The sequence below is a fragment of the Sorex fumeus genome, unplaced genomic scaffold, assembly GCF_029834395.1.
Source record: "Sorex fumeus unplaced genomic scaffold, SorFum_2.1 ptg000044l, whole genome shotgun sequence".
Lineage (NCBI taxonomy): Eukaryota > Metazoa > Chordata > Mammalia > Eulipotyphla > Soricidae > Sorex > Sorex fumeus.
In genome coordinates, this window is record NW_026606101.1 from 45,099,751 (window position 1) to 45,125,413 (window position 25,663).

General features: G+C 46.0%; 1 protein-coding gene across 4 annotated transcripts in view; it reads left to right on the forward strand.

Annotated features, from left to right (window-relative positions):
• The window catches only part of USP13 (ubiquitin specific peptidase 13), a 133,727-nt gene that overhangs the window by 80,309 nt on the left and 27,755 nt on the right, over positions 1 to 25,663 (forward strand). For 2 of the 4 annotated variants that reach the window (XM_056121841.1, XM_056121838.1), the window contains 6 exons: positions 2,172 to 2,297; positions 4,031 to 4,184; positions 8,686 to 8,860; positions 16,410 to 16,498; positions 20,695 to 20,817; positions 24,004 to 24,030. In XM_056121841.1, the coding sequence (XP_055977816.1) occupies positions 2,172 to 2,297; positions 4,031 to 4,184; positions 8,686 to 8,860; positions 16,410 to 16,498; positions 20,695 to 20,817; positions 24,004 to 24,030 (694 nt within the window). The remainder of the gene's footprint in view (positions 1 to 2,171; positions 2,298 to 4,030; positions 4,185 to 8,685; positions 8,861 to 16,409; positions 16,499 to 20,694; positions 20,818 to 24,003; positions 24,031 to 25,663) is intronic. The other 2 variants (XM_056121839.1, XM_056121840.1) reach the window with 2 other exon arrangements.

The window sequence follows — 25,663 nt, forward strand, 5'->3', positions numbered from 1 at the left end:
GCCTTTGAACATTATCTGCTTTTCAATAAAAACAATATTGTATGTGGAAGGAGAAGGGAAACACAGCCCATACAGGGTGGGTGGGGGTGGAGGAAGCAGTAAATAACAGAAGCTGAGGGAGGCAGCCAGTTTCTGCTGCCTTTGGGTATTTGTTCTACCCCTACTGCCAACTTTTCAGAATTTACTGGCTTGTTACTGTCCTCATTCCCCTGACCCTGAAAGAACCCCCAATATGCCATTGGGCTACACTGTTACATGACAGGGACGAATGGAGACATTGCTGGTGCCTGCTCGAATAAATCGATCAACAACGGTGATGCAGTGATACTGGGTTGTTGAACTTTCTCCAGCAGCTGCTTTGCCAGGATGGGCTGCCCATCAGGCTGGGCTCTCTTCCTCCCTGGTGCATCTCTGGCCTGCCCTACGATCAGTGCCATTGGGTCATTTGTGCCAGGGAGGGGCCTCTTTTAGAAAGTGCTCTACCATCCTTGTTATTGTCGAATCATTTCCCTCAGTCTCAGGCCACATGAAGAGGCCCACCCTGCATCCATATGGATTCACAGCGCAGTGCCTGGTGCAGACGAACCCTCTGATGATCATTGGTTTTTATCAGTGTTGAGTGTCACTTTTATTCCTGGGGTTGGGAGGAGGCTGAGGATATTCCTCAGAGGAGATAGCGCAGTGCGTTGATGCTGGGGCTGTAATTCATACTTATTAAAATAAACTCAAGAAGCTCACGGTTGGGAGGGGAGATGTGTGCAGAAAGTGGATAAAGGACCAAACATGATAACCTCTCAGTGTCTGTATTGCAAACCATAATGCCCGAAAGTAGAGAGAGATGATGGGGAATCATGTTTGCCATGGAGGCAGGGAGAGGGTGGGAAAGGAGGGTATACTGGGGATATTGGTGGTGGGGAATGTGCACTGGTGGAGGGACGGGTATTTGGATCATTGTGTGATTGTAACCCAAACATGAAAGCTTGTAACTATCTCACGGTGATTCGATAAAATTAAACATAAAATACATTCAAGAAGCTTCAAGAAAAACTGAAGGTGACCTACCTCCAGATCCAGGAGGACCTTAGATCCTCCTGGTCCTCTTCAGCCTGTGCTGCACCGACCAGTCCCAGGCCTAGAAATTTCCTAGTGTTCCACCAAAATTATCCCCCCAGTCCTGAATCAGCTATGCAGTGGCAGGTGTCACACTAGCTGAAAACTGACTTTTTTTTTCCTTTTTGCATCTCACCTGGTGAGGCACAGGGATTACTCCTGGCTCATACACTCAGGAATTACTCTTGGTGGTGCTCAGGGGACCATATGGGATGCTGGGAATTGAACCCGGGTTGACTGCGAAACGCCCTACCTGCTGTGCTATCACACAGCCCCCAAACTGACATTTTTATAACATCGGATTTAATAAATAAAATCTTATCCAAAAACTATCACCCCCCAAAAAAATGACCCTCAGAAAATTCAAGAAGAAAGGGAAGTAATGGGCAAAGCGGGGGGGTTGGGTCTTCAATTATACTGGTGAGTGGGAGAATGGTATAGTTACATAGACAAAACACAACCCAACAACATGGAAAGCCTGAGAGCCAAGCTGCAGCCACCGAACCTTGTCAATGTGCCGGTCAAGTTGACAGGCTGGGACTGGGGAGGGGATGGGGTTGGGGTGGAGTATGGGGACACTGGTGGGGGGAAGTTGACACTGGTGGTGGGATTGGTGTTAAAATATTGTACACCTAAAACTCAACTATCAGTACTTTGTAAGTCATAGTTCTTTCATTAAATGAAAAAGTATTAAAAAGTTAGAACTAAAACATGTTCAGCTGTGCGTCAAAAGCATATTCAGTTGTGAGAGTCCCCAGTGGTTCGCACCTGTGTCAGCGTGTAAAAGGGTTGGACCACAGGCTCTGTGTGTGCAGGGTTCTGGGTTCTATCCCTGGCACTGCATTGACTCCTGAGTACTGCTGAGTGTAGCCCTGTTGCCCCCAAACCCTACCCTGGCACCTCTGGGGAGGTTCCTCCACTGAAAAAAGCATAAACAAAACTAAACAAAAAGTGAGTTTTCTCAAGTGACAGTTGGGGTTTACAGTAATCTCTGTTCTGCTAGGGGCTTAGTGCTTTGAAATGCGCGGCCGTGTGACAAGGCGGCTTTATGTTTGTCTTAGCCTCAGCAGAATGGGATCTCCCCACGCATGTTCAAGGCCTTCGTGAGCAAGAGCCACCCGGAATTCTCCTCCAACAGGCAGCAGGATGCCCAAGAGTTTTTCTTGCACCTGGTGAACCTGGTTGAGGTAAGTCATTCTCCAGGGACTGTAGGAAATGTCCCACGCCCCTGAGTGACGCCACCCTGGTCTGGCGAGCTTGAGGACCCCCTTCTCACCTCCACGCCCACCCTCCAGAACATCTTCTTGGGGGTCTCTGTCCTTGCTCAGGAGCTCATGGGTCTCCTACTGTGTATGGGTTCAAGGAGTGCCTGGCAGTTCCGGCATTCAGCTTCTTTTTTTTTTTTTTTTTTTTTGGTCACATTCGGTGGTGCTGAGGGATTACTTCAGGCTCTACACTCAGGAATTACTCCTGGCAGTGCTCAGGGGCCCATATGGGATTCTGGGAATTGAATCCGGGTCGGCCGCATGCAAGGCAAATGGGCCCTACCCGCTGTACTATCCCTCCAGCCCTCATTCAGTGTCTTTTATTTTGGTCTCCGTGACCAAGTTCCTTGAGTGTCCCCTGTGTTTTTTTAATTTTTAACTTTTTGCTACCCTCCAGCTGGGCTGGAGCCATAACACAGCAGGTAGGACGTTTGCCTTGCACGAGGCTGACCCAAGTTCGATTCCTCTGTCCCTCTCGGAGAGCCCGGCAAGCTACTGAGAGTATCCCGCCCACAGGGCAGAGCCTGGCAAGCTCCCCGTGACATATTCGATATGCCAAAACCAGTAACAGCAAGTCCCACAATGGAGACATTACTGGTGCCTGCTCAAGCAAATTGATGAACAACAACGGGAGGACAGTGCTACAGTGCTACCCTCCAGCCACCACCCTGAGGTCACTCAGCACACAGTCACTGTCACGGTCCTCCCGTTATTCATCGATTTGCTCGAGTGGGCCCAGTAACATCTCTATCATGAGACTTGTTACTGTGTTTGGCATATCGAATACATCACGGGTAGCTTGCCAGGCTCTGCCGTGTGGGCGAGATCCTCTCGGTAGCTTGCCGGGCTCTCCGAGAGGGGCAGAGGAATCGAACTCGGGTCGGCCATGTTGGCCGCTTGTAAGGCAAACGCCCTACCGCTGTGCTATCGCTCCAGCCCTCTCAGCACACACCACGGTCAAATTACATTCAATGCTGCTGGCTTTAGAAGGCACAGACACTCATGACATAAAATTTATTCCCCCATCACAACCAGTTATGCTCTCACACCTCCACCCTATGATCAGAATGTTCTTTGTGTAACACACAGAAGGACACAAAGAAGAATACCAAAATCCACCCCCTCCCGCCGCCCCCCACCCACAACAGCCCCTACAGTCCGCAGTGGGGATGTTTTGCTGCATTTGTTAACTTGTTTCATGCTGTTGAGTGAAGCAGTGTTTTCCCCTGATCTCTTGTGAATGTTTTGCAAAATCGCTGCATATTCAGAATAGCCTGATTTATCTTTAATTCATATATCACAACTGCACTTAGATAATCATCCACAGGCCTTAATTTTTTCCAAGGCAGCTCCTAAATTTACCCCTTTTCTTTGGCTCCCTTATCCCTGTTCTTCTAATTCTATCCAGCCAGTCCCTCCCACTTGACTTTTAATGACGGCTTAATATTAATTCACAGCATGAATATAATTTTTTTTAACCAGGCCTTGGCTTTGGGACAGTAGATGAATGACAGTGTTTTTCTGTGGAAGCAATTGCCAATGGCTAGTTTTAGCTAGTAATATGAGATCTTCACATCAGATGTTTGATTTGAAGCAGCTTTTTTTCATGGCTTAATAGTCATACATGTACTCACACGATGTCATCCCATCTCCAGAGGAACCGCATTGGCTCTGAAAACCCAAGTGATGTTTTCCGGTTTCTGGTGGAAGAACGTATCCAGTGCTGCCAGACCCGAAAAGTCCGCTACACGGAGAGAGTGGATTACCTGATGCAGTTACCTGTGGCCATGGAGGCAGCGACCAACAAGGGTACCAGTTCCAAAGTGGGAAATGAGCCACATGGGGCATTATTCACAATTCAAGCACCTGGATCGAAGATCAGAGGGTTTCGGCATCAAAACATTGCATCAGGACTAGATGTGGCCGAGACCATATTTATTTGCAGCATGCGATGCAAAAAAAAAATGTCTCTCTCTTTATCTTTTCTGCCATTTCCCCAATTCTTAGTGATTATGCACAGATTTTATGGCGGTGCTATGGGTGGCACCACTTTAGGATCTCTCTATTTGGTCTTTTGCTACTGGTTGTCAAAATGGACTGGTTTGGAGTCAACTCATTTTGAGGAAAGCTGGAGCGATAGCACAGCGGGTAGGGCGTCTGCCTTGCACACAGCCAACTTGGCCGACCCGAGTTCGATTCCTCCGTCCCTCTCGGAGAGCCCGGCAAGCTACCGAGAGTATTCGATATGCCAGACACAGTAACAACAAAGTCTCCAATGGAGATGTTACTGGGCCCGCTCGAGCAAATCGATGATCAACGGGAGGGCCTTTACTTTACTTATTAATAATTCTGTATGTGGAAAATTCTTCAATGCTGTCACTCAAAAGTTGTACTATAAAGCTTGAAGGAAATAATCAGAACTTCATATTTGGATGCGAGATGTTGTAATTCTCCAGCTTGGAGCTGCATGAGTGTTCAGGATGCCTTTTGTGAGGGGTCAGGTGTGCAGGGTTCTGTGAGAGAGCTCAGTCTGGTGGCTGGGTCTCTGGCCTCCGGCAAGGAGAGACAGTGAAGTTCTGCCATGTTGGTGTCTCAGGGGGAGGTTCCTTCTCTTTTCATTGGACAGATCTGCTTTCCCCAGGCAGAGTGGAAGAAAGATCCTTCTTAAAACTAACATCTGGGAAGCAGAAAGTGAGGAAGTATCTGTTAGAATGTTATCCCTGAGAACAGGCCATTTCCGTAAAGTTCATCCATTATCTGAGGAGTCTTTTAGTGTCTCTTGTGTGTGTGTGTGTGTGTGTGTGGTGTCTGTGTGTGTGTGAGTGTGTCTGTGAGTGTGTATGTGTGTGTGAATGTGTGAGTGTGTGTGTGTGGGTGGGTGGGTGGTTGATTGATCATGCTTATTGGAAAGGATGATTCTCAGTGATGAAATGATTTCCATTTCCATTTCCCATAAGCTCATGCAGATTTCGAGCAGTTTTGCCTGTCTGTTTTATAAGGTTGCCTCGAGGTCTGTGGTTTGTTTCCTTTCAGAGTGAGGCCAAATTGCTTCCTTGGCCCACCTGACTTCCATCATCTGGCCAGTGCTGCGGTCCTCTTGAAGTCACTGTTTATGGGTTAGAACAATTTTCTTTTCTAGAAATGTGATTTATACTTCATTCTTTGGAAAATAAACTTCTGGGATGATTTGCTAATGTCCTAGATACAAGACCCTTATAAACTGATCTTGGACTGGGAATGGAATTTTTTCTTTTCTTTTTAAATAATATAGGAATACCGCTATTTATTCAGCCATTGATTAAGCTGATTGAATTGGGATGAACTCCACAGGAATGGAATTTTCAGAATATAATTAAATATGTTGAAGAAAACACATGGGGGAGAGAGTGAGGCTCAAATGGTGGAATACCTGCTTTCCATACCTAAAGCCCTGAGGGTTTTTAATTATTTTAAATTAAACTTTTTAATGTTTTGGTTTTGGGGCCATAGTTCTCTGTACTCAGGGCTTATTCTTGGCTTTGTGCTCAGGGATCATTCCTTGCAGTGCTTTGGGAACCATATGCAGTGCCAGAGATTTGAACCAGGACTGGCCACATGCAAGCAAATGCTGTAATTCCTATATGTCTTTCCAGACCCTAAGGCCCCGAGTTTGATCCCTGGCTGCTCAAGCCCTACTTCTCCCCTGCTCAGTATGTCCGGTGTGGCATTAACAGCTCCAGAACATCACTGAGTGTGGACCCTGTAACCAAAAAAGGAGAAATAAGACACAGAGGTGCCTAAATGTACCCCCAGACAGATTATATAAACAAAAACAAACAAATACTGTCCTCCCTTTGTTCATCGATTTGCTCGAGCGGGCCCAGTAATGTCTCCATTTTGAGACTTGTTACTGTGTTTGGCATATCGAATACGTCACGGGGAGCTTGCCAGGCTCTGCCGTGCGGGCGAGATACTCTCGGTAGCTTGCCGGGCTCTCTGAGAGGGGCGGAGGAGTTGGACCCGGCTCGGCTGGGCTGGCTGCACACAAGGCAAACGCCCTACGACTGTGCTATCATATATCTATATTTATCTACTTATCTAATTTATATATTATATGTATCTTATAATATATTTACATATTGTTTTTTTCCTCATCTTAATTCATTTTATTCTACAAAATGCTACTCAATTAAACGTGGAAAAACTAACCAAAAAAAAAAAAATAAAACACCACCAAAGGAACAAAAAGTTTTAATATGTTCTTTCTTCCATAGCAGCAAGCTTTCCTGATAAACCTTTTTTTTAATTAGTGAATCACCATGAGGTACAGTTACATACTTTACAAACTTTTGTGTTTGCATTTCAGTCATACAATGATCCATCCCTCCACCAGTGCCCATTTTCCACCACTGATGATCTTAGTATCCCTCCCACCACCCCCACCCCATTCCTCCCCACCCTCCCCGCCTCTGTGGCAGGGCATTCCCTTTTGTTCTCTCTCTCTTTTTGGGTGTTGTGGTTTGCAATAGAGGTATGGAATGGCCATCGTGTTCGATCGATAGTCTACTTTCGGCATGCATCTTCCAACCTGAGCGTGTCCTCTCAACACCCTTTACAATTGGTGTTCCTTTCTCTCTCTGAGCTGCCTTTCCCCCCAGCGTGTGAGGCCAGCTTCCAAGCCGCGGGACAAACCTTCTGGTCCTTATCTCTGCTATTCTTGGGTGTTAGTCTCCTATTTTGTTAACTTTATCTAATAAACTTTCTTTAGTTCAAATACTGCTGGCTTGTATTACAGTAAAATACAAAATAACAAACATCATCAGAGTTATCTCAGACCAGTTACTCCTCGAGGTTCGAAGAACTATACAAAGATGTTGGTGTTCTTGGTTCTATCTGGAGAAGATGACTCCAAAGGGACTGTTTCTTATTTTTTAAAAATGGGAAAAGGTGTTCAGAAAACTCCATAGAGTTCTAGGAATCTAGAACTCTGTATAATGGATTTCCCTCCAGGATCTGAGAGCAGACACTACTCTAATTTGTTTGACTTATCTCAAATACAGAGGCACAAGGCTTATGATTTTCCTCTCTACCAAAATACCATATACACTATACACACACACCACGGCAGAGCCTGGAAAGCTCCCTGTGGCGTATTCAGTATGCCAAAAACAGTAACAATAATGGGCCTCATTCCCCTGACCCTGAAAGAGCTTCCAATACGTTGGGAAAGACGAATAAGGAGAGGCTGCTAAAATCTCAGGGCTGGGACGAATGAGACGTTACTGGCGCCTGCACAAGTAAATCGATGAATACCAGGATGACAGTGATACAGTGATACACGCACACACACACACACACACACACACGTATAAATATAAATACATATATATATAAATTTTCTTTAAACACAAAAAGATTTCCCAAAAAGGCCCATCCAAAACCTCTGGAAGAATTTGACTTTCTGCAGTTTCCAGGAGCAGGCTGCTCTGGGGAAGCTGCAGTCCTGTCCTTCTCTTTTCTCAGGGACTTGGTCACTTGAGCAGGGAGAGGACGACAGATCTTCTAGGCTGCTGCTCTGACCGGGGAGGGTTGTCATAGCCTCCCCGCCCATAGGTTAGCGTCTTGGGTGGGTGGCATGAATGCTGCCCCTCCTCCATGTCCCCTGAGCACCATTGTTGGTGGAACCCAGTGAGAAAACGTGTGACCCAACCCTGCAGCTGCTATTTCTGCAGAGCATCGTGTGTGTGTGTGTGTGTGTGTGTGTGTGTGTGTGTTTGTGTGTACAGTGCTGCTTCCTTGTAATAGCCTGGCTTCTTCATGGACTCTTTTTTTTTTTTTTTATAGCTTAGGACCGTAGGGATTTCCTGTTCAGCATCTGCTTCTTGGTAAAGCTGGATCCCTTGGCACAAGTCAGCATGTTTTCGGGTCTCCTGTCTGTGTCTGTCGAGCGAGGGCTGTCTGGGGTTGCTCAGTTGTGTTTTTGTTGTTGCTGATGGACTGCTTTGGAGCCTTGGCCCCCAGTTTCTTTAGCAAGGGAGAAGGGCCTGGGCAGGGCTGAGCCCTCAGGTCAGTCAGAGACTGGGGGATTCTCTGGTGTGAAGGCTTTGTGGTGCCAGGGGAGCCCAGGAAGAAATGACAGCGGGTACCTGCACTGTTCTGGAGCTGTGGAACAGGCAAACATAAATGTTTCAGGTTCATGCCAAGGTCCCCCAGGAACATCCTTTGGGATGGCCAGTCAGCACCCCTCACCCAGCCAGCAGCTTTCCAGAAGGATGGTCCCAAGAGAAGGTGCTGCATCCCAAGAAGATCGTTCCTGTGCTTTTTCTCGCAGATGAGCTGATTGCCTATGAGCTGACAAGAAGGGACGCAGAAGCCAACAGGCGACCCCTGCCCGAGCTGGTTCGTGCCAAGATCCCCTTCAGTGCCTGCCTTCAAGCCTTTTCAGAGCCAGAAAACGTGGATGATTTCTGGAGCAGTGCCCTCCAAGCGAAGTCGGCGGGTGTGAAGTAAGTGTGTCTGGTGTGTGTGTGTGTGTGTATGTGTGTGTGTGTGTGTGTGTGTGTGTGTGTGTGTGTGGTGTGTGTGTGTGGCGGGGGGTGACAGGCTCCGGTGAGTGTCTGTGAAGGGTGTGATGGAGTCTTGGTTGACAAGAGCCCTTGGTTAACTTTGACCTTATTCTTGTCAGTCATGTCTAGCACCCAGGTCCACATCACTGCCTGTTATGTATATACTTTTTGGAAGTTAGACAGTATTTTATTTTCAATTAAGGAGTTGAAATTTTGGGCAGAGAGCAGGTGAGTATAGCTAAGAAAAGTTCCCCCTACCCTAAAAGTTGGCAAGGTGACATTTAATGAAGAAATGATAGGAGCCGGCATGGGTAGTGCATTTGCCTTGCACGTGGCCAACCCAGATTTGATCCCCGGCATCCCATATGGTCTCCTGAGTATTGTCAGGAGTAATTCCAGAGTGCAGAGCTGGGGGTCACCTCTGAAAACTGCTGGGTGTGACCCAAACAAACAAACATAAACACCCCTGAACACCCAAACTGGTCCTGACAGCCTGCGGTACTTGGACTCCTTTGTGGTAGATTTTTAATTTCTGTACCTAAAGATGAGGCTTTCTTTGACTGTGTTCTTACGAGAGAATAAGAGCATTGTTCAAATGAGCTCTTGGCACATATGCAGGAGGTATTCTGTGTCTGCATTGTCCGCCTACTGTCAGGGCCATCAAATATTTTTCCTCCACTTGACCCTGGAGTTGCTTTAATGTAATCAAACCCTGGCCAACACACTTCTTGTAGCTGGGCAGAAAATCCTGCGTGGTGAAGGGGACGGGAGGGCTGAATGCCTGGACCTAGGACTCTTACTCCTTTTAGATGTTCTTTGGCTGTATTTCTGTGAAGCTCAAGTTTGAGCTCCATTAACGTCGATGGGGAGAGAATGCTCGAGAAGCTCTGGCTGGCTTTTAGCTTTTTCTGTTTTTTTTTTTTTTCAAATTTTACCCTAACCTCAGGTGGCATTTAAATGGAAGTCACTTATTTCTTCTCTTCCTCAGGCTTCCTTTTATTTTAGATGATTAATTCATATGTTAGAAATGAGAAAACAAAAAGAATTTCATTTTTGTTTTATATTTCGCTGATGGAAAGAATGCCATATTCGGGGCAAACAATGCAAAGCATCCTCCTGTCTACGATTAATGGCCCGTAACAGTTCTCCTTCATTCAGGCGAGACACCGTTCTCGTTCAGTTCTCCTCCTTCATTCATCCTAGACACTGCAGTGTTGAGACGACACCGTTGGGGTTCACCTTAGGGAAACTTGGGGATTTGTTTGGGCAGTGGACACCTTGAGCACAGTTTTTGTGGTCAAAAAAGCTTCTTTGTGTGGGGCCCTACCAAGGAGTGCTCAGAAGGCCCAGGAACCTCACTGGGGGTGACTCTCAGCCAGCCCAAGGGCTCTGTGCTGCTCAGATCCAGCAGCCCCAGGGTTGGGAGCAGCACATTGTGCCAGGACTTGAACCCTGGTCAGATGCTTCCTACACACACACCTGCACTGCTACACACTCTCCTGGCCCCTAGGGACATTTTACAAAATGAGTTTCCCTAGTATTATTGAGGTATAATTGACATATAGTTTTGTGCAAACTTCAGGTGTTGATTCAATCTAGATATATATGCTGACTCCCTCTATAAAAATAAATATAAATAGCACTGTCTGTAGGACTGTCATCCCGTTGTTCATCAGTTTGCTTGAGCAGGCTCCAGTAACGTCTCCATTATGAGACTTGTTACTGTTTTTGGCATATCGAATATGCCATGGGGAGCTTGCCAGGCTCTGCTGTGAAATATAAATAAATAAATAAAAATTTATATAAATAAAAAAATAAATGTAAATAAATATAAATTTGCTTTTATTATTGAAAATATGCTGCAGTCCTCAGTCATTTACCCTTTTCACTTTACTGCTGGTTCCCTCCGGGATAAGGTTGTGACTGCAACCCAGGTTCTAGGAAGCCTAGAAAGTGTCAGGGCTACGGAGGGGGCAAGGCGTCTTCTCACGGTGCTTTTGGTGGCAGAGGATTCTTCTGATGGGGCTTCTGGTCTCTTTCCTGCTCCTCAGAGAAGTGGCCTCCTGTCAGGGCAATGCAAGGCGTGGCCGGGTCTGGGCTGGCAGGAAGGAGCCCTCCCCCCAGCCCGGCAGAGACTGGTCTTTACATGGAGTCCTGGGGCGTTGGCTTCGGATGAAGTCTCCAGTCCAGGGCCAGTGGCCAGGCCTCTCTTGTGCCCACTTCCCAGTGTCTCTTTAGTCCTGGCCCAAAGTCCTCCTGCATCTCACAGAGGGAAATCAGAGACTTGCTAGTTCTCTTCACAAAGCCTACGAAATATTTAATTGTTGGCAATGCTAGTAGGACTAGCTAGAACCCTGAGGCAGAGTTTCTGCTTTCTCTCATCCATAATAGTCAATATTTGACACATTTTGTTCTCTTGCTCTACCTTTTACACATGCATGTGCTCTTGGGGATATAAGTGTATTAAAAATTTAATATTGGATACATCACAATTATTAATACCTAGAAAATGATCTTAGTGTAAAAGGAAAAGCCCTTATTTCAGGCTAAGAAAGCAACTTCCTTCTATTGTGTTTTTTATCATAACCAAGTTATGTGTTAGCTCTTCATCGATAATCATTTAATTCTACTAGTAAGATTAGTCTCATTATTCTCCCATTTGAAAGATATAAAAGGAGAAACTGGTTTGTGTGTGGCAGACTTGGATTCAGTCAGGTTATCAAAGTTCAGTTAAGATCTTTCCCCCACATTTTAGAGTGTACCTGTATTGTCGTGCTAGTGTTAGGATGCGGATTGTGATCTCCCTTTAACGACAAAGAGACTCCAGAGACTGCAAACAGCAAGCAAGGTTTATTGTAAGACTGGCTAGCTAACTATATCGCCTACACAGACACGCAGGCCGATAGGTTAGGCAAGACCCCGAACTTCTTCAAAGGGGATCTTATATAGGCCTTCACTGGCTGTTACAGCAAAGCCCGCGCATTTCATAGCCAGTAGATTTGTAACAACATATACTTTCTTAACCAATCCATTTAAAAGTACATCACTCCTTAGCCTATAGATTCAAAGATCAGCATTTGTGTACATGGGCATTGTGGCTAGCGGGCATCTCATAACTCAGACATCTGGTTATCTTCCATGTCCACTCGGCTCCCCGTGATTTACAGCTCATGGCACCTACATTCTGGTGGAGGGGGATGAGGGGAGAGTTACTAGTGGAGGGGCAGATAAGGTAGAGTCGACAGAGGAGGCAAGATTTACATCCCAATTAGGAAGAGTCAACAAATGGAGAAAGAATTTACATCTCAAGGCTTTACTAGGGAGGGGGCAAGATTTACATCTCAAGGCTTTACCAGGGAGGGGGCATGTAAGGAGGAGTTACTAATTAGCAGAGTTAGTGCTGGAATTTCCCTCGGGGTCCCGAGGGACCTTACACTAGTTTTCCTTACAGCTTTTTGTGTGTGTGGGTGTTTTTGGGCCATACGTGGTGGTGCTCCTAGTTTACTCCTGGTGCTGTGCTCCAGGTCCACTCCTGGTGATGCTTGGGGACTGTACGTGGTGCCAGGGATCAAACTGGGACTGTCAGTGTGAAGGCAAGCACCTCACCCTCTGGACTCCCTCTCTACTCCGTTTATAGTTTCAGAGTCCTTGCGTAGCCTTGCTTCTTGTTTTAGGACACACATGTTTACTGGATTCCTTTTTCCTCTTTTTCAAAAATTTCCAGCACTATAGACCTGATTTCCATGTAATATTAATTGTAGGCTTGAACTTTCATTGTGTTAGACCCAGAACTTGGAAGGCCAGAAAGAAGGAAGATGCTCAGTGATCTTGGTAGACCTTCGGTGAGGATGACCAGACAGAAAGACCCCCCTTTAGACCAGGGGTGAGAACCTTTTATCTCTTCAGGGTCACTTGGTTATTTATAGCATCATTTCTGGTCCATGGAATAGAGGCAGACGGACCATGGGCAGCCAGAGGCATATTTCTGCCCCATCGTTTACCAGGGAGAGAATAATGAAGAAATCTCTCTCTCTCCCTTTCTTTTTACTTTCTCTCTCTTTCTCCCCACCCACCCACTCTTTCTTTCTTTCTTTCTTTCTTTCTTTCTTTCTTTCTTTCTTTCTTTCTTTCTCTCCTGTCCCTTCCTCTCCCCTGCCCTTTAAAATATTTTTTCAATTTTATCCTGTTCTCTCCCAGTTTTTATTACAGTACTATGATTTGCAATATTGTTAATAATTCCATGCATACATTGTCTCAACACCACACCCATCACCAGAATGCTCACTTCCCTCCACCAGTGCCCCAAGGAATTCACCTATCCACTCATGCACCCCCCCCCCCCCACAATAGCATTGTAACACTGTAGCACTGTCCTCCCTTTTTAATTGAATCACAATGAGATGCACAGTTGCAAAGTTATTCCTGATTGGGTTTCAGTCATATAATGTTTCAACACCCATCCCTTCACCAGTGCACATTTCCCACCACCAATGTCCCCAGTTTCCCTCCTGCCTTCTCTCCACCCCCACCTGCCACTGAGGCAAGCACTTTTCTTCCTTCTCTGTCTCTCTCTTTCTCTTTCTCTCTCCTTTTGGCCATTATGATTTGCAATACAGATACTGAAAGGTTATCATGTATATCCCTTTACCTATTTTTAACACTCAGTTTTGTCCAGAGTGATCATTTCTAACTTTTTTTTACAATAATGAATTTTATTCAACAAGACAAATGGCAAAAATAATTTTTTTTGGAGAGGGGTTTCGCAAGCATTGTCAGCAGTGCCTTTTCCCCAGGGCCCCTCTGAGCAATTCTTGGCCAGTTGGCAATGCAGCAAGGCTCTGAAGACGCAGCGTGGGGCCAGGCACTAGGAAGAGGTGATCAGTTCACCAGCACACCCTGCAGTGTTTGGGGGACTGTGTGTGCCAGGGATCGGCTTGTTGTCTGTCGCATGCAGGGACTCCTGTATTCTCTCCCCATGAGTCTAGAACTATGCACTGATACCGCCCCTGAGCTCGAGCCCTCCCATGCCCACCCACACTGATTTTGCCGGCTGGCACCTCTAGTTTCTACCAGAGAACAACTGGAGGAGTCTGGGCTCCTGAGCCACGTTTTGGAAATGACGGGTTTCCATCAAACTGGGTTGATTTCACTGTGATATATTTTTCATGTCTATATATATTTTTTGTTTTGGGGCCACACCTGGTCCTACTCAGGGCTCACTCCTGCCTCTGTGCTCAGGGATTATTCCTGGCTGTGCTCAGGGGACCACATAGGGTACTGGGGGATCAAACCCTAGTTGGTTGAGTACAAGGCAAATGCCCTACATACTGTACTATCTCTCTGGTCCCCTACTTTTTTATATTTTAAGTTAACATGAGAAGGAGATGTCAAAGGAGTGATTTTTTTCCCCCCACATTAACTAAAAAAATTAGATGACGTTTATTGGTTTTTATGAAATTGAGAACTTGTCTATATTTAAGAGGAATACTTATTACTGCTTTGCCAAGGGTAAGAAAACCTAATTACAGATATTTTATTTCTAACGCCTGAGTCCTCATTAGCATATTTAGGCTCCTGCTTTGGAAGAATCCCCTTAGGTTATAGTCTGTACCTGTCAGTATTCCTTGTGATGGGAAATCTGAGATAGGGGGCAGTTAAATGAGTTTCCTGAAGGTCAGTAATGACCTATTTAGTGTCCAAGGCCTCAAGCATTTTAGCTCTTTTGTGATAAAATAGTCATGCTAATTCCAGTATGCTCACACCCCATCTAGAGTGCTAAATGGGGTTGCATCAATCATTGACCAACGGAGGCAGGCAGATACTGTTAAAAGAGTCCATTGTTTTAGATGTGAAATAGCGCCTCAGGGAAGGTGCAGGGTTTGGCAGTGAATGGAGTTGCACATAAAAGACCCAAACCCTATTCTGGTTTTTGCCCCCAGCTCTGTCCTGATACAGTGACTTCTCTTCTACACAAGGGGGCAGCACTGCACTTGCTTTTGTTTTTCGAGGCTGCGTTCTCAGGTTTGGATTTGAAAAGTGCAGCTTGAGAGGATGTGTAGAATCTTTCATTTGAAAAGACGTCTCTAATATTTGGCTGTAGCTAATTTTCTTTGAGAAATATGCCTGCCGGGCTAGAGAGATCGTACAGGGGTTAAAGGCCTTGCACATGGCCAACTCGGTTTGGTACCCCAATACTGCTAGAAATGACGCCCCAATCCAGAGCCAGGAGTGAGTCCTGAACTCAGTTGTGTGTGCCCCCCCTCAAATATATTCATATACACCTTCCACACCCTCATTGGCACTTGGTTAGAAATAGCGCTGTAGCACTGTCGTAGCACTGTCCTCCCGTTGTTCATTGATTTGCTCAAGTGGGCACCAGTAACGTCTCCATTGTGAGACTTGTTACTGTTTTTTGGCATATTGAATACGGGGAGTTTGCCAGTCTTTGCCGTGCAGGTGAGATACCCTCGGTAGCTTGCTGGGCTCTTCGAGAGGGGTGGAGGAATCGATCCCCAGTCGGCCTTGTGCAAGGTAAATGCCCTACCTGCTGTACTATCGCTCCAGTGGTTAGAAATGAGTGTTATAAACAAGTTGATATATACAGTGAGTATGAGCCGGAGCTATGGCAAGAATTTGGTGTATAGGATGAATATACACAAATGTTCGAACCCAAGATCTGGCAGTTCAGCCTTCCTTAATGTTCAAAGGGAAGTGCGCAACTTTGGCACGTCAATTCAATAGATAGGCTTGAATATTTCCATTTACTTAATGTTTTAGGATCCATGTGGACCTAGATTTTAGAGCTAGTAGTATTTTATTTGTTGGATGTATTAATATATGAGGTCTCATCAGCCTCAGCCCAAATTCCAATACATTCTAATTTTGCAAACTCTGTGATTCTCTGTAGGAGCGGAGGTTGGGTGGATCAGGATTGTTTGGGGTACACCCATGATCACACCCACCTGCAATTCCATAGTAAATAGTAGTAAATTCTAGCCAGGGTTTTAGAAAAAAAATGTGGTTGAAGAGCTTTTCAGAAATATAGAATCCTGAAGTAGAAGTAGCAACTTTGCAGTGGACCCCAGTCACCCTCAAGAGACAATCTATTTTTTTTTCTTTTTGGGTCACACCGGGTGATACTGACTCTGCACTCAGGAATTAGTCCAGGTGGTGCTTGAGGGACCATATGGGATGCTGGGAATTGAACCCGGGTCAGCTGTGTGCAAAGCAAATACCCTACCCGCTGCACTGTGGCTCCAGCCCCTGGACAATCTGTTTCTGCCCTTAACAGTTTCTTTCGGTAGAAATGCTGGGTAAGGGGTGGAAAAGTGAGTGAGTTTGTGTCTGTTCGTCCTTGTTCTAGTTCCTCCCACACAGCCCAGCTGTGGCACCTGCCAGGCACGTCTCTGACCAAGCTTGTGATACCAGTGATCCGTGTTCATGGTTCTCAGGGCCTCGGTTCATTGATTCTCTTCCTTTATGTTCCCAGAACATCTCGCTTTGCTTCATTCCCGGAATACTTGGTAGTGCAGATAAAGAAGTTCACTTTTGGCCTTGACTGGGTCCCCAAAAAGTTTGGTAAGTATCTTTTGCGTGGATTTGCTTAAAATGTTCACCAGCCAGTTCAAAAACGTGGCGTGTGAAATAGTTCATGTGGTGGGCTGGCAGAAGTAGGTTCATTTCATCTACCCTCTCTATCGCCGAAACTTTATTGACACCTTTTTCTTGAATCAGAGAATTTCTTAAATATCAACGGTAAAAATGACCACATTTTTGGTCATTCTAGAATGAACAGAGTCTATTAAAAAAACCCCTCAGTATTCCCGCTTTTTATCTTTATTTTTTGGTTTGGGGGTCCATAGCCTGGGGGTACCCAGGGTTTACTCCTGGCTCTGCACTCAGCGGTGGCTCCTGGCAGGCTCAGGGGACCACATGGGATGCCTTTTGCAAGGCAAACACCCTACCCGCTCGCTGTACTATCTCTCTGCCGCCTATTTCCTACTCTTCTGTAAGCACAGAGTTTACCTGGGATCTTAGGAAATGCTGATCCCAGGCAGCAGATCTGGAAGGGTCTGAGACTCTTTCTCAGAAGTCCCCAGGAGTGTCTTAGACCTCACTGTGAGGTGCCTGTGATTGAGGGTCCTGCTCAGTAGCTGCTTCCGACTCTAGCTGGCTGGTGCAGCTGATGGCATTCACTTCAGTCATGCAAACTTCATGAATAATAAACGAGTACAGCCAGGGGCATTATTCCAAAAAGGGATGTGATTTTAGCTGAACTGGGCTTCGTTACTATATTTAAAGGCCCTTGACCAAGAGGTTCATTTTCTGGACAGTGTGTAAGAACATTTTCTCCGCTGTCAAGCCCTAGTCGGCCTTCAAAGACACTGAAGGAGATGCAGCTTTACTCTCTGTGGGTTCCCAAGTCCCTCAGACTCTTTTGCCAGTCTTTTAAAGTTGTTTTTAATTTTTTTTTGTATTGAATCACTCCCTCGGGCAGTATTATGCCCCCGCGCCTGGCTGTCCTCGCGGGGCCCCTTGGAGGGGAGCGGGTTGAGCTTTCCTCCCCGCCCCGACCAGGGCTCCGGCAGCGAAAGACCTCCAGGACCAGCCACCACCATGCTGAGACCACTCTCCGCACACATGAAGGTACTGGCAGAGGGACAAAGTCACGCAGGTTCCGGGGCCGAGATCTCCAAGCCTACTCAGATTGGGGCCGAGCATCCTCCACCCAGATCCTCCAAATTCCAGTAGGTGGGGGTCACACCCACCAACTGGCCCCCTGGCGCCATGTAATTCCATCAACGGCCAAGACTCAGAGACTATGAAAAAACCAGCTCCCGCAAATGCTGCCGCGCGACATCTTATTATGACATCTTATTATCTCATTCCTACTTTGGACAAACTGGCAGGCTATCGAATGTAGCCTGCCCACACGGCAGAGTCTGGCAAACTCCCCGTGGCGTACCCAATATGCCAAATACCAGTAACAATGATGGGTCTCATTCTCCTAAAGAGCCTTGAATATAATCTCAGGGCTAGGATGAAAGAGACGTTACTGGGGCCTGCTCGAGGCAATCGACGAATAACAGGATGATTTGTGATTTTGATTTGTGGTCGAATCACAGTGAGATAGACATTACAGTACTTTTTTTGTTTTTTAGCACTCCTCCACCCTCCCTACAGAAAAAGAAAAGAGAAAAGAAACCACTTGAAATTTTTTTTTTTTGGTTTGTTTTTTTGACTACACCTGATAATGCTCAGGGATTACTCCTGGCTCTGCACTCAGGAATTACTCCTGGTGTTGCTTGGGGGACCATACGCGATGCCAGGGGATTGAATCCCGTTCATCTGTGTGCAAGGCAGCCCTCCTTCCGGCTATACTATGGCTCTAGCCCCCACTTGAATCTTAACGTTGGTTAATGAAGCATTCTTCTGCCCATCTGAAGGGCAGATATAAAAGAGAATGGGTGGTTGGTGGGAGGAACTACCCAGAAGCCGCTGGCTCTCACGCTAACACGGTATGGTCCTCGCTGCCCTGAGCTGCTCTGGAGGCTGGAATGGATTCTGCAGCAGGTCTTTGTTCCTGTGGGCGGGGCAAAGGACAGTCACTTGTTATGTTTTCTGCCCCCCCCCCCCCCAACCATTCTTGTTCTAAAGGATCCAAAGTTCAGCTCAGATTTCTTAGACCTGCTGGATTTAAAAGGTGCCACAAAGATTTCTTTAATGAATTTGCATTTTTCTCTTGAGGATTTATTGTATTATGGGGGGGGGGTGGGTATCTCAGAAGGCCTGGGGGCTACTTCTGGCCCAGCTGTGTGGCCAGAGGGTCCAGTGCTGGGGCTCGGCTGCTGAGGCCCAGAGGTTCTAGGGGCTCCAGGGCCAACCTGAGGATGCTTGTGGAGTCACACAGTGTCAGGGTTTGAACTCAGGGTTCTGGGCATGCCAGGTGTGTGCCAGTCCTTTATGGTATCACTTCAGCCCCACAATTATGGGAGTTTTGTTGGTCACACGTTGTTTTTTCTGTTGTCTGAGGTATAGGTGGCTTTGGGATTTTTTGACCATACCTCGTGGAACTCAAGGGACTGTGCAGTGCTTGAGATTGAACCTGGAGCTACAGCAGAGCCCATGCTCCTCACCTAGACCACCTCCCTGGCCTCCTCTATATGTTTAGAGTTTTGTTTTTTCTTTCTGTCCTTCCTTCTTTCTTTCCTTCCTTCCTTCCTTCCTTCCTTCCTTCCTTCCTTCCTTCCTTCCTTCTTTCTTTCTTTCTTTCTTTCTTTCTTTCTTTCTTTCTTTCTTTCTTTCCTCTTTTTGGGTCACACCAGCAATGCATGGGGGTTACTTTGGCTCTGCACTCAGGAATTACTCCTGGCGGTGCTCAGGGGACCATATGGGATGCTGGGAATTGAACCCAGGTTGGCCGCGTGCAAGGCAAACGCCCCACCCGTTTTGCTATCACTCCAGCCTAGTTTTGTTCTTTAGATACGTTTTGTAATAGAATTTGTATGGCTGACACTGTCCTTGATATTTTCAGTTCAGTTTGTGGGCCCAACATTTTCATTATGATCAGACTCAGACAGGCATAATGCTAAATCTTAAGCTACTAGATTGGTCAATTTTCTGTCTGAGTAAATCAGCACAACAACTGAATTAAGAAGCATCACCCTCAAGACTCCAGATTCGGCTAATGTAATTAAAATATCAATATTTATTATCTCAACTAACAGTGACCACATTAACCATTGTAATCTGAAAAAAGGTATAAACTCAGGGTCACCATCACATGCTGAGCCAGGATAAGTTGTGATATAAATGAAAGAACAAGGCTGGGAATAAGAAATGTGTGGTTGGGGCTAGAGTGATAGCATAACAGGTAGGTCATTTGCCTTGCACGTGAACGATCGGGGTTTGATTCCCAGCATCCCATATGGTCCCCCGAGCACTTCCAGGAGTAATTCCTGAGTGCAGAGCCAGGAATAACCCCTGTGCATCGCCGGGTGTGACCCCAAAGGCCAAAAAATAAGTGTGGCAAGCTTATGTTGGTCTTTCTTGGATATTCCTAAAGACATGCCTTAGATAAAATGTTTTTTCTGCCAGGTGGATCAGAAGATGCTCAGGGACATGGGGGAGGGGGTGGGCAGGAGAAGCTAGAGAGGGTGACAGCCTGGCACCGAGGGCGGAGGCTATCATGAGCTATGTTATGAGAATATGCTTCCGTTTTCTGCCTTTCAAAATAAGTGCAATGTCTATTTTAAAATCAAATCTTCCGGTTGAAAATTAGAGCTTGTTGCCAGGATTGCAACTATATCACAGAATGTACCTGAGCCACAAATGGCCCCTGGACTCCAGTTGGCAGCCCTTGGCTTGTTCTTGCACTGTGTCGGGGAGTCCGCACCTTCTTGTGTCCCCAGTTCTCCATTCAGATCTGCCCCGTGCCCGGAAGTGAGCCCAGAGTCCCGAATCTGCTCCAGGCCACCAAAAAGCACTTTGCCCTGCTTCGATGCTTACATGCAGAGTTAGTTGTGCCGATTTTTTTTTCTTCTTGGGTCACACCCAGAGATACTCAGGGGTTACTCCTGGCTCTGCACTCAAGAATTACTCCAGGTGGTGCTTGGGGAACCCACATGGGATGCGGCGAGTTGAACCTGGGTCGGCCTTGTGCAAGGCAAACGCCCTACCTGCTGTGCTATCATTCCAACCCAAGCAGTGCTGATTTTAGGTGGCGATGGTGGAGTTTTGGAGACTCGGGGGGAATTGAATCTCTTTTTTTGCAGATGTTTCTGTGGATATGCCGGACTTGCTTGATATCAGCCATCTTCGGGCCAGGGGCTTACAACCAGGGGAAGAGGAACTCCCAGACATCAGCCCCCCGATCCTCATTCCCGATGACTCCAGAGGTACTGTCTTCTGCCAGGGCAGGGTTCATGGTCCCCCTTCTTAGCCCCCCTTTCTCTGCTGGACATCACCTCTCTGCTTCCATGCTCTTGTAGGTTGTCTTTCTGTGTTGTAACCTGTTGTATACACACACAGTCAGGCTGTCCCCCACCCTAAGCTTTCCTTAGGGACCCGCACAGACAACAGGGCACAGGACGAGTGTTTGAAACTGACCCCGTGGACGTCCCTGCAGAGGGTAGCAAATCTCCAGAAAGTTCCTAGGTTTGGTTGCTTTGGCTTTTCCTGCTTCCAGCCTGCCCCGGTGGGCCTGCAGGGAAAAGCAAAGGCGTGTGTTTTCAGTAGGCGCTTCGCCCGAGGGAGCTGTCATTCCCGAGAGTATCTTTGGACACCCAGAAGGGGAAATGCAACCATGTGCTAGATTTTAAAAATCTTGCCCACATCTCACCTCCCCGATGTTCTCACTGCTTCTTGACGGAGGGAGAGCTTGGAATTTTGCTTTCATGTGCGAACACCAGTCTGGTCCGTGTTAAGCTCTCTCAAAGTTCTTTGCGTGATCACAGTCTTATTTTTATTATGTCATTTTACTTTTTACTGAGCCAGTATTGGTTTGTGAGGGTGTAATGTTGAATGTTTTAAGGGGCACGATGTTACCACATCAAACTGTCCAAGGAGGTGGCACTTCCTCCCAGCTCCCTGTCCCTGGGAATCTCAATTCTTTTTTTTTTTTTTTTTGCTTTTGGGTCACACCTGGCGATGCACAGGGGTTACTCCTGGCTCTGCCCTCAGGAATTACTCCTGGCGGTGCTTGGGGATCCATATGGGAAGCTGGGAATCGAACCCAGGTTGGCCGCATGCAAGGAAAATGCCCTACCTGCTGTGCTATTGCTCCAGCCACATTTTTTTTTGTCTATTTTGTTGAAGAAACTGTTGATTTTTATTTATTTTAAAGTGTAACTTGCTTTGTTTCAAAAAATTATTATTATTATTTTTTTGGCTTTTTGGGTCATATTGAGCGATGCTCAGGAGTTACTCCTGGCTCTGCACTCAGGAATTACTCCTGGTGTTGCTCCGGGGACCATATGGGATGCTGGAGATTGTACCCAAGTTGGCCGTGTGTAAGGTAAACACTCTTCCTGCTGTACTATTGCTCCAACTCCTACTGTTTTATTTCATTACCTGAAAGTTAAGTAACCTTTGAGTTTAGCTGAAATCATGCATGAAAGAACTCAAGTTTAATGCTGGTACAGAATTAGAGTCAGTGTGTTTAGAAAAAAACACAGTTATAATAATAACTATAATAATAATAATAATAATAATAATAATGAAACACAGTTATAATAAAACACAATAATAAAACAGTTATCATTTTGGATAGAACTTAGTTAACAGACACAACACTCCAACTACTGGGATCACTTCCATTCCATTTTTCTTTCTTTTAAATTTTTTTTGTTAATTTATTTTTAAATTGAATCATCATGAGAGACACAGTTACAAAGTTGCTCATGATTGGGTTTCAGTCATGCAGTGCTCCAACTCCCGTCCCTTCACCGGTGCACATTTCCCACCACCAGTGTGCCCGGAGTAACGTCAGTTCTGTGGTCAGAGTCTCAGGGTCTGTTTGCACTGGACATTGTCTCTTCTCTTCTTTTTTTTTTCTTTCACATATTGCCTGTGAGTGAATCCAATCTGTCTTTGTCTCTCTCCTCCTGACTTATTTTGCTTATTGTCGTCCCCAGTGATTCCATAAATGTTGTAGCAAAAGGCAAGATTTCATCTTTTCTAATTTGCTAAGTTGTAGAGAATAATTTCATTTCCCCCCCCTCTTTTTTGAGGCACGGGGGGGAGCACACCCAGCAGTGCTCAGGACTTACTCTTGGCTCCGCATTCAGGGATCTCTCCTGGTGGGGCTCAGGGAGCCAAATGGAGTGCTAGGGATTGAACCTAGGTCAGCCACATGCAAGGCAAGTGTGCTACTATCACTGCAGCCCAGGATATTTAATTTTTTACAGGAAAAAGACATTAAAAAAATCCCCAACAAAATATAATTGCTTTACCTTAGTGGGTTCAGAGTGTAATTCTGATGCCATCAGGTTCCTCTGGCTTTCTCTGCGATGCCTGGGATTCAGCTTCCTGTAGACAGTGTGTCAGGCAGGTTAGTCACAGCAGTGACAGGACCTGCTGGTGCTCTCCACCAAAGCTCCCCTTAGTTGCGCAGTGATTATTCTAGGTCAGTATTTCTCTACGGCAGCCCCCATTTGACTTTCTTTTCTTCCAGTGCTCCCCACCCCATCCTACTGGTTAGCCCCTTAGTCTCATGTTGTGGGTCCCCATGTACATGATTTTCACCTGTGTCCCCTTGACTCTCCTGGGCCCACGAGGGGAACTGTGTGGGCTCGGGTGAGAAGTACCTTTCTAGGCATGCATGCTTAGGTGCAGGGAAGGGGAAAGCAAGTTCAGGTGGACCAAGAGAGACACCAGTGTTTCTTTATGTTTTACTTCTGAATCAAATGCTGAGTTACAGAGTATGAGGAGTAGAGCATGAACCTCTGTGGGAAGTCTGTTCTGAGGTGGGTGTGGTATCAGTGGTTCCTTGAAGACATTAGAGGAGAAGCATCGGAGAAATACAAGTAATTTCTCAACAGCTGGTGTTTTAGCACTGCACCAACATTCTCTGATGTTCACAACAGAATCTTTAGTTTATAATCAATACAGATTCTCAGAAGCACAGGGAAAGAAATTAAGAAACTTGGGCTGGAATGATATCACAGTGGGTAGGGCATTTGCCTTATACGCGGCTGACCCGGGTTCGATTCCCAGCATCCAGTATGGTTCCCTGAGCACTGCCAGGACTAATTCCTGAGTGCAGAGCCAGGATTAACCCCTGAGCATCAATGGGTGTGACCCGAAAAGCAAAAAAAAAAAAAATTAAGAAACTCATTAAGAGGTTAATCAGAGCATCATGCTTTATCTGTTCTGAGTGCTGGGAAGCTGGTGTGAGGCACCTCATTCTGTCAGGACTGTGTTGGGTGTGATGGGGTGGTCTATGTGGAGACTGGTGGGGCTGAGAGTGTGGGGGCCTCCAAGGGCGGAGGACTTAGGGTGGTCCCTGAGTTGATTCTTTTTCTTTCTCCAGTGCTATTCTTCATGGTCTAGTCTCATTTTCTGCTCTGTCCCTTAATTTTCAGATCGCTTGATGAACCAATTGATAGACCGTATGTATCTTTCCATTTTTCCTCTGTGTCATACAAGTTGTTGGTCTGTCATGTTTATCTGTGGGAGTTCATGAAAAGAGCATGCATCTTTGTGTGTGTTTGTGTGTATGTGTGTTCCTTCTCCTGGGGCAGAATTATTTTTGGCTTCAAGTGCGAGTTAACAGCAAGCCAGTGACCTGGGGGCCAGATGTCAGGAGAGGGAGACATTCGTGTGTGAGGCAGCCAGTCCTGGGCTGGGACCCTGGCTTGGCCATTTATGACGGTGTGGTCTGATCTAGAACCATTTTCTTAGCTTCTCTGAGCCTTGGTTTCCTCCTGTTGATATGTAATGGTGCAATCACAGTTTCGCTCTGCTCTCCTTGCACTCTGTTGGTTTAGAGATGCCTTATCTTGGTGTTTTGTTTTAGTAGTGGGAAAGTTAGAAACAGAATTGGTGACTGAACAGTAGCCAGGAACGCATCTAGAGGATGGTCCCTTGAGTGTTCCCTTCTGGGAATTAGGCAAAGATGAGTGGGCCATAGATCATAAGTTCTGATTCAGAACAGAACAGAAGGACCCAGACAAACCTATTACCTGGATGGGAAGGGAGACAGGGGCCACCAAAACAATTAGTAAATTAATAAATGTCTCTATGGAACCTAGAACAGAATGTTCAGAACACAGAAATTACTCACAACTGGGGCTCATTGCTGGCCCCCTCTATGTGTCCCTTCTGCATGGTTAATTGTAAATAACTAATCAAAAAAGTCTATTTTATGCCTTCTTCTCTTTATCTCACCATTGCTATGATTGCCAGAAAAATTCCTATAAGAATGTTCTGAACCCTTCGTGGAGGCTGCAATTTCAGGTTGTGGTTCATCAAAAGGCTAATGAATAGAATGAATAGAATCTCCTTGCTTACTTGCCTAAGATGATCTTGGTGTGATTGATTAAGCAAACTCCATTAGAATAATGTGTGAAGGAGGGGCAGTGATGCGTTTTTTCTTTCTCTGGCCACACGAGAGATATTGTACTACCCTGAGAGCACAGTGGCTGGTCAGTTTGGCTACAGCTGGGCATATAAGACACGTGGATGATAGAAAATGGTGCTATCAGTGAATATGGTCAAGGTTATTAGTTTCTTTGAGTTATTTTAATTTTGTGCCCTTCTAATTCTTTGGTATTGATTAAAAAACAAAAAAAAATCCCTTATAGTGATTATGTACTAATTAGGAGGAAGTGGTGCTATTTCAACACTACTTTAGGTCTCTTGTCCTTCTGGAGGTAAATATTTTTATTTATTTACTTATTAATTGTTCTTTTGGGTTAGTCTCAGCTGTGCTTAGGGCTTATTGCTGGCTCTGCACTAAGACTCGGGGGACCCTATGGGATGCTGGGGCTCCAACCTGGGTCGGCTGCATGCAAGGCAAGTGCCCTACCTGTTATACTATTGTTCCAGCTTCACCATCTTTTGTTTTTGTTTTGAGGCCATACATGGTGGTGCTCAGGGTTTCTGCTGACTCCAGAGCTCAGGAACCTTAAGTCATGTTGGGAATTGTACCTGGGTCAGGGACATGTAAGGCAAGCTACTTACTTGCTGTAGTGTCTTTTTGTCCCACCTGGAGGTAAAACATTAACTTAGAATTCAAATATT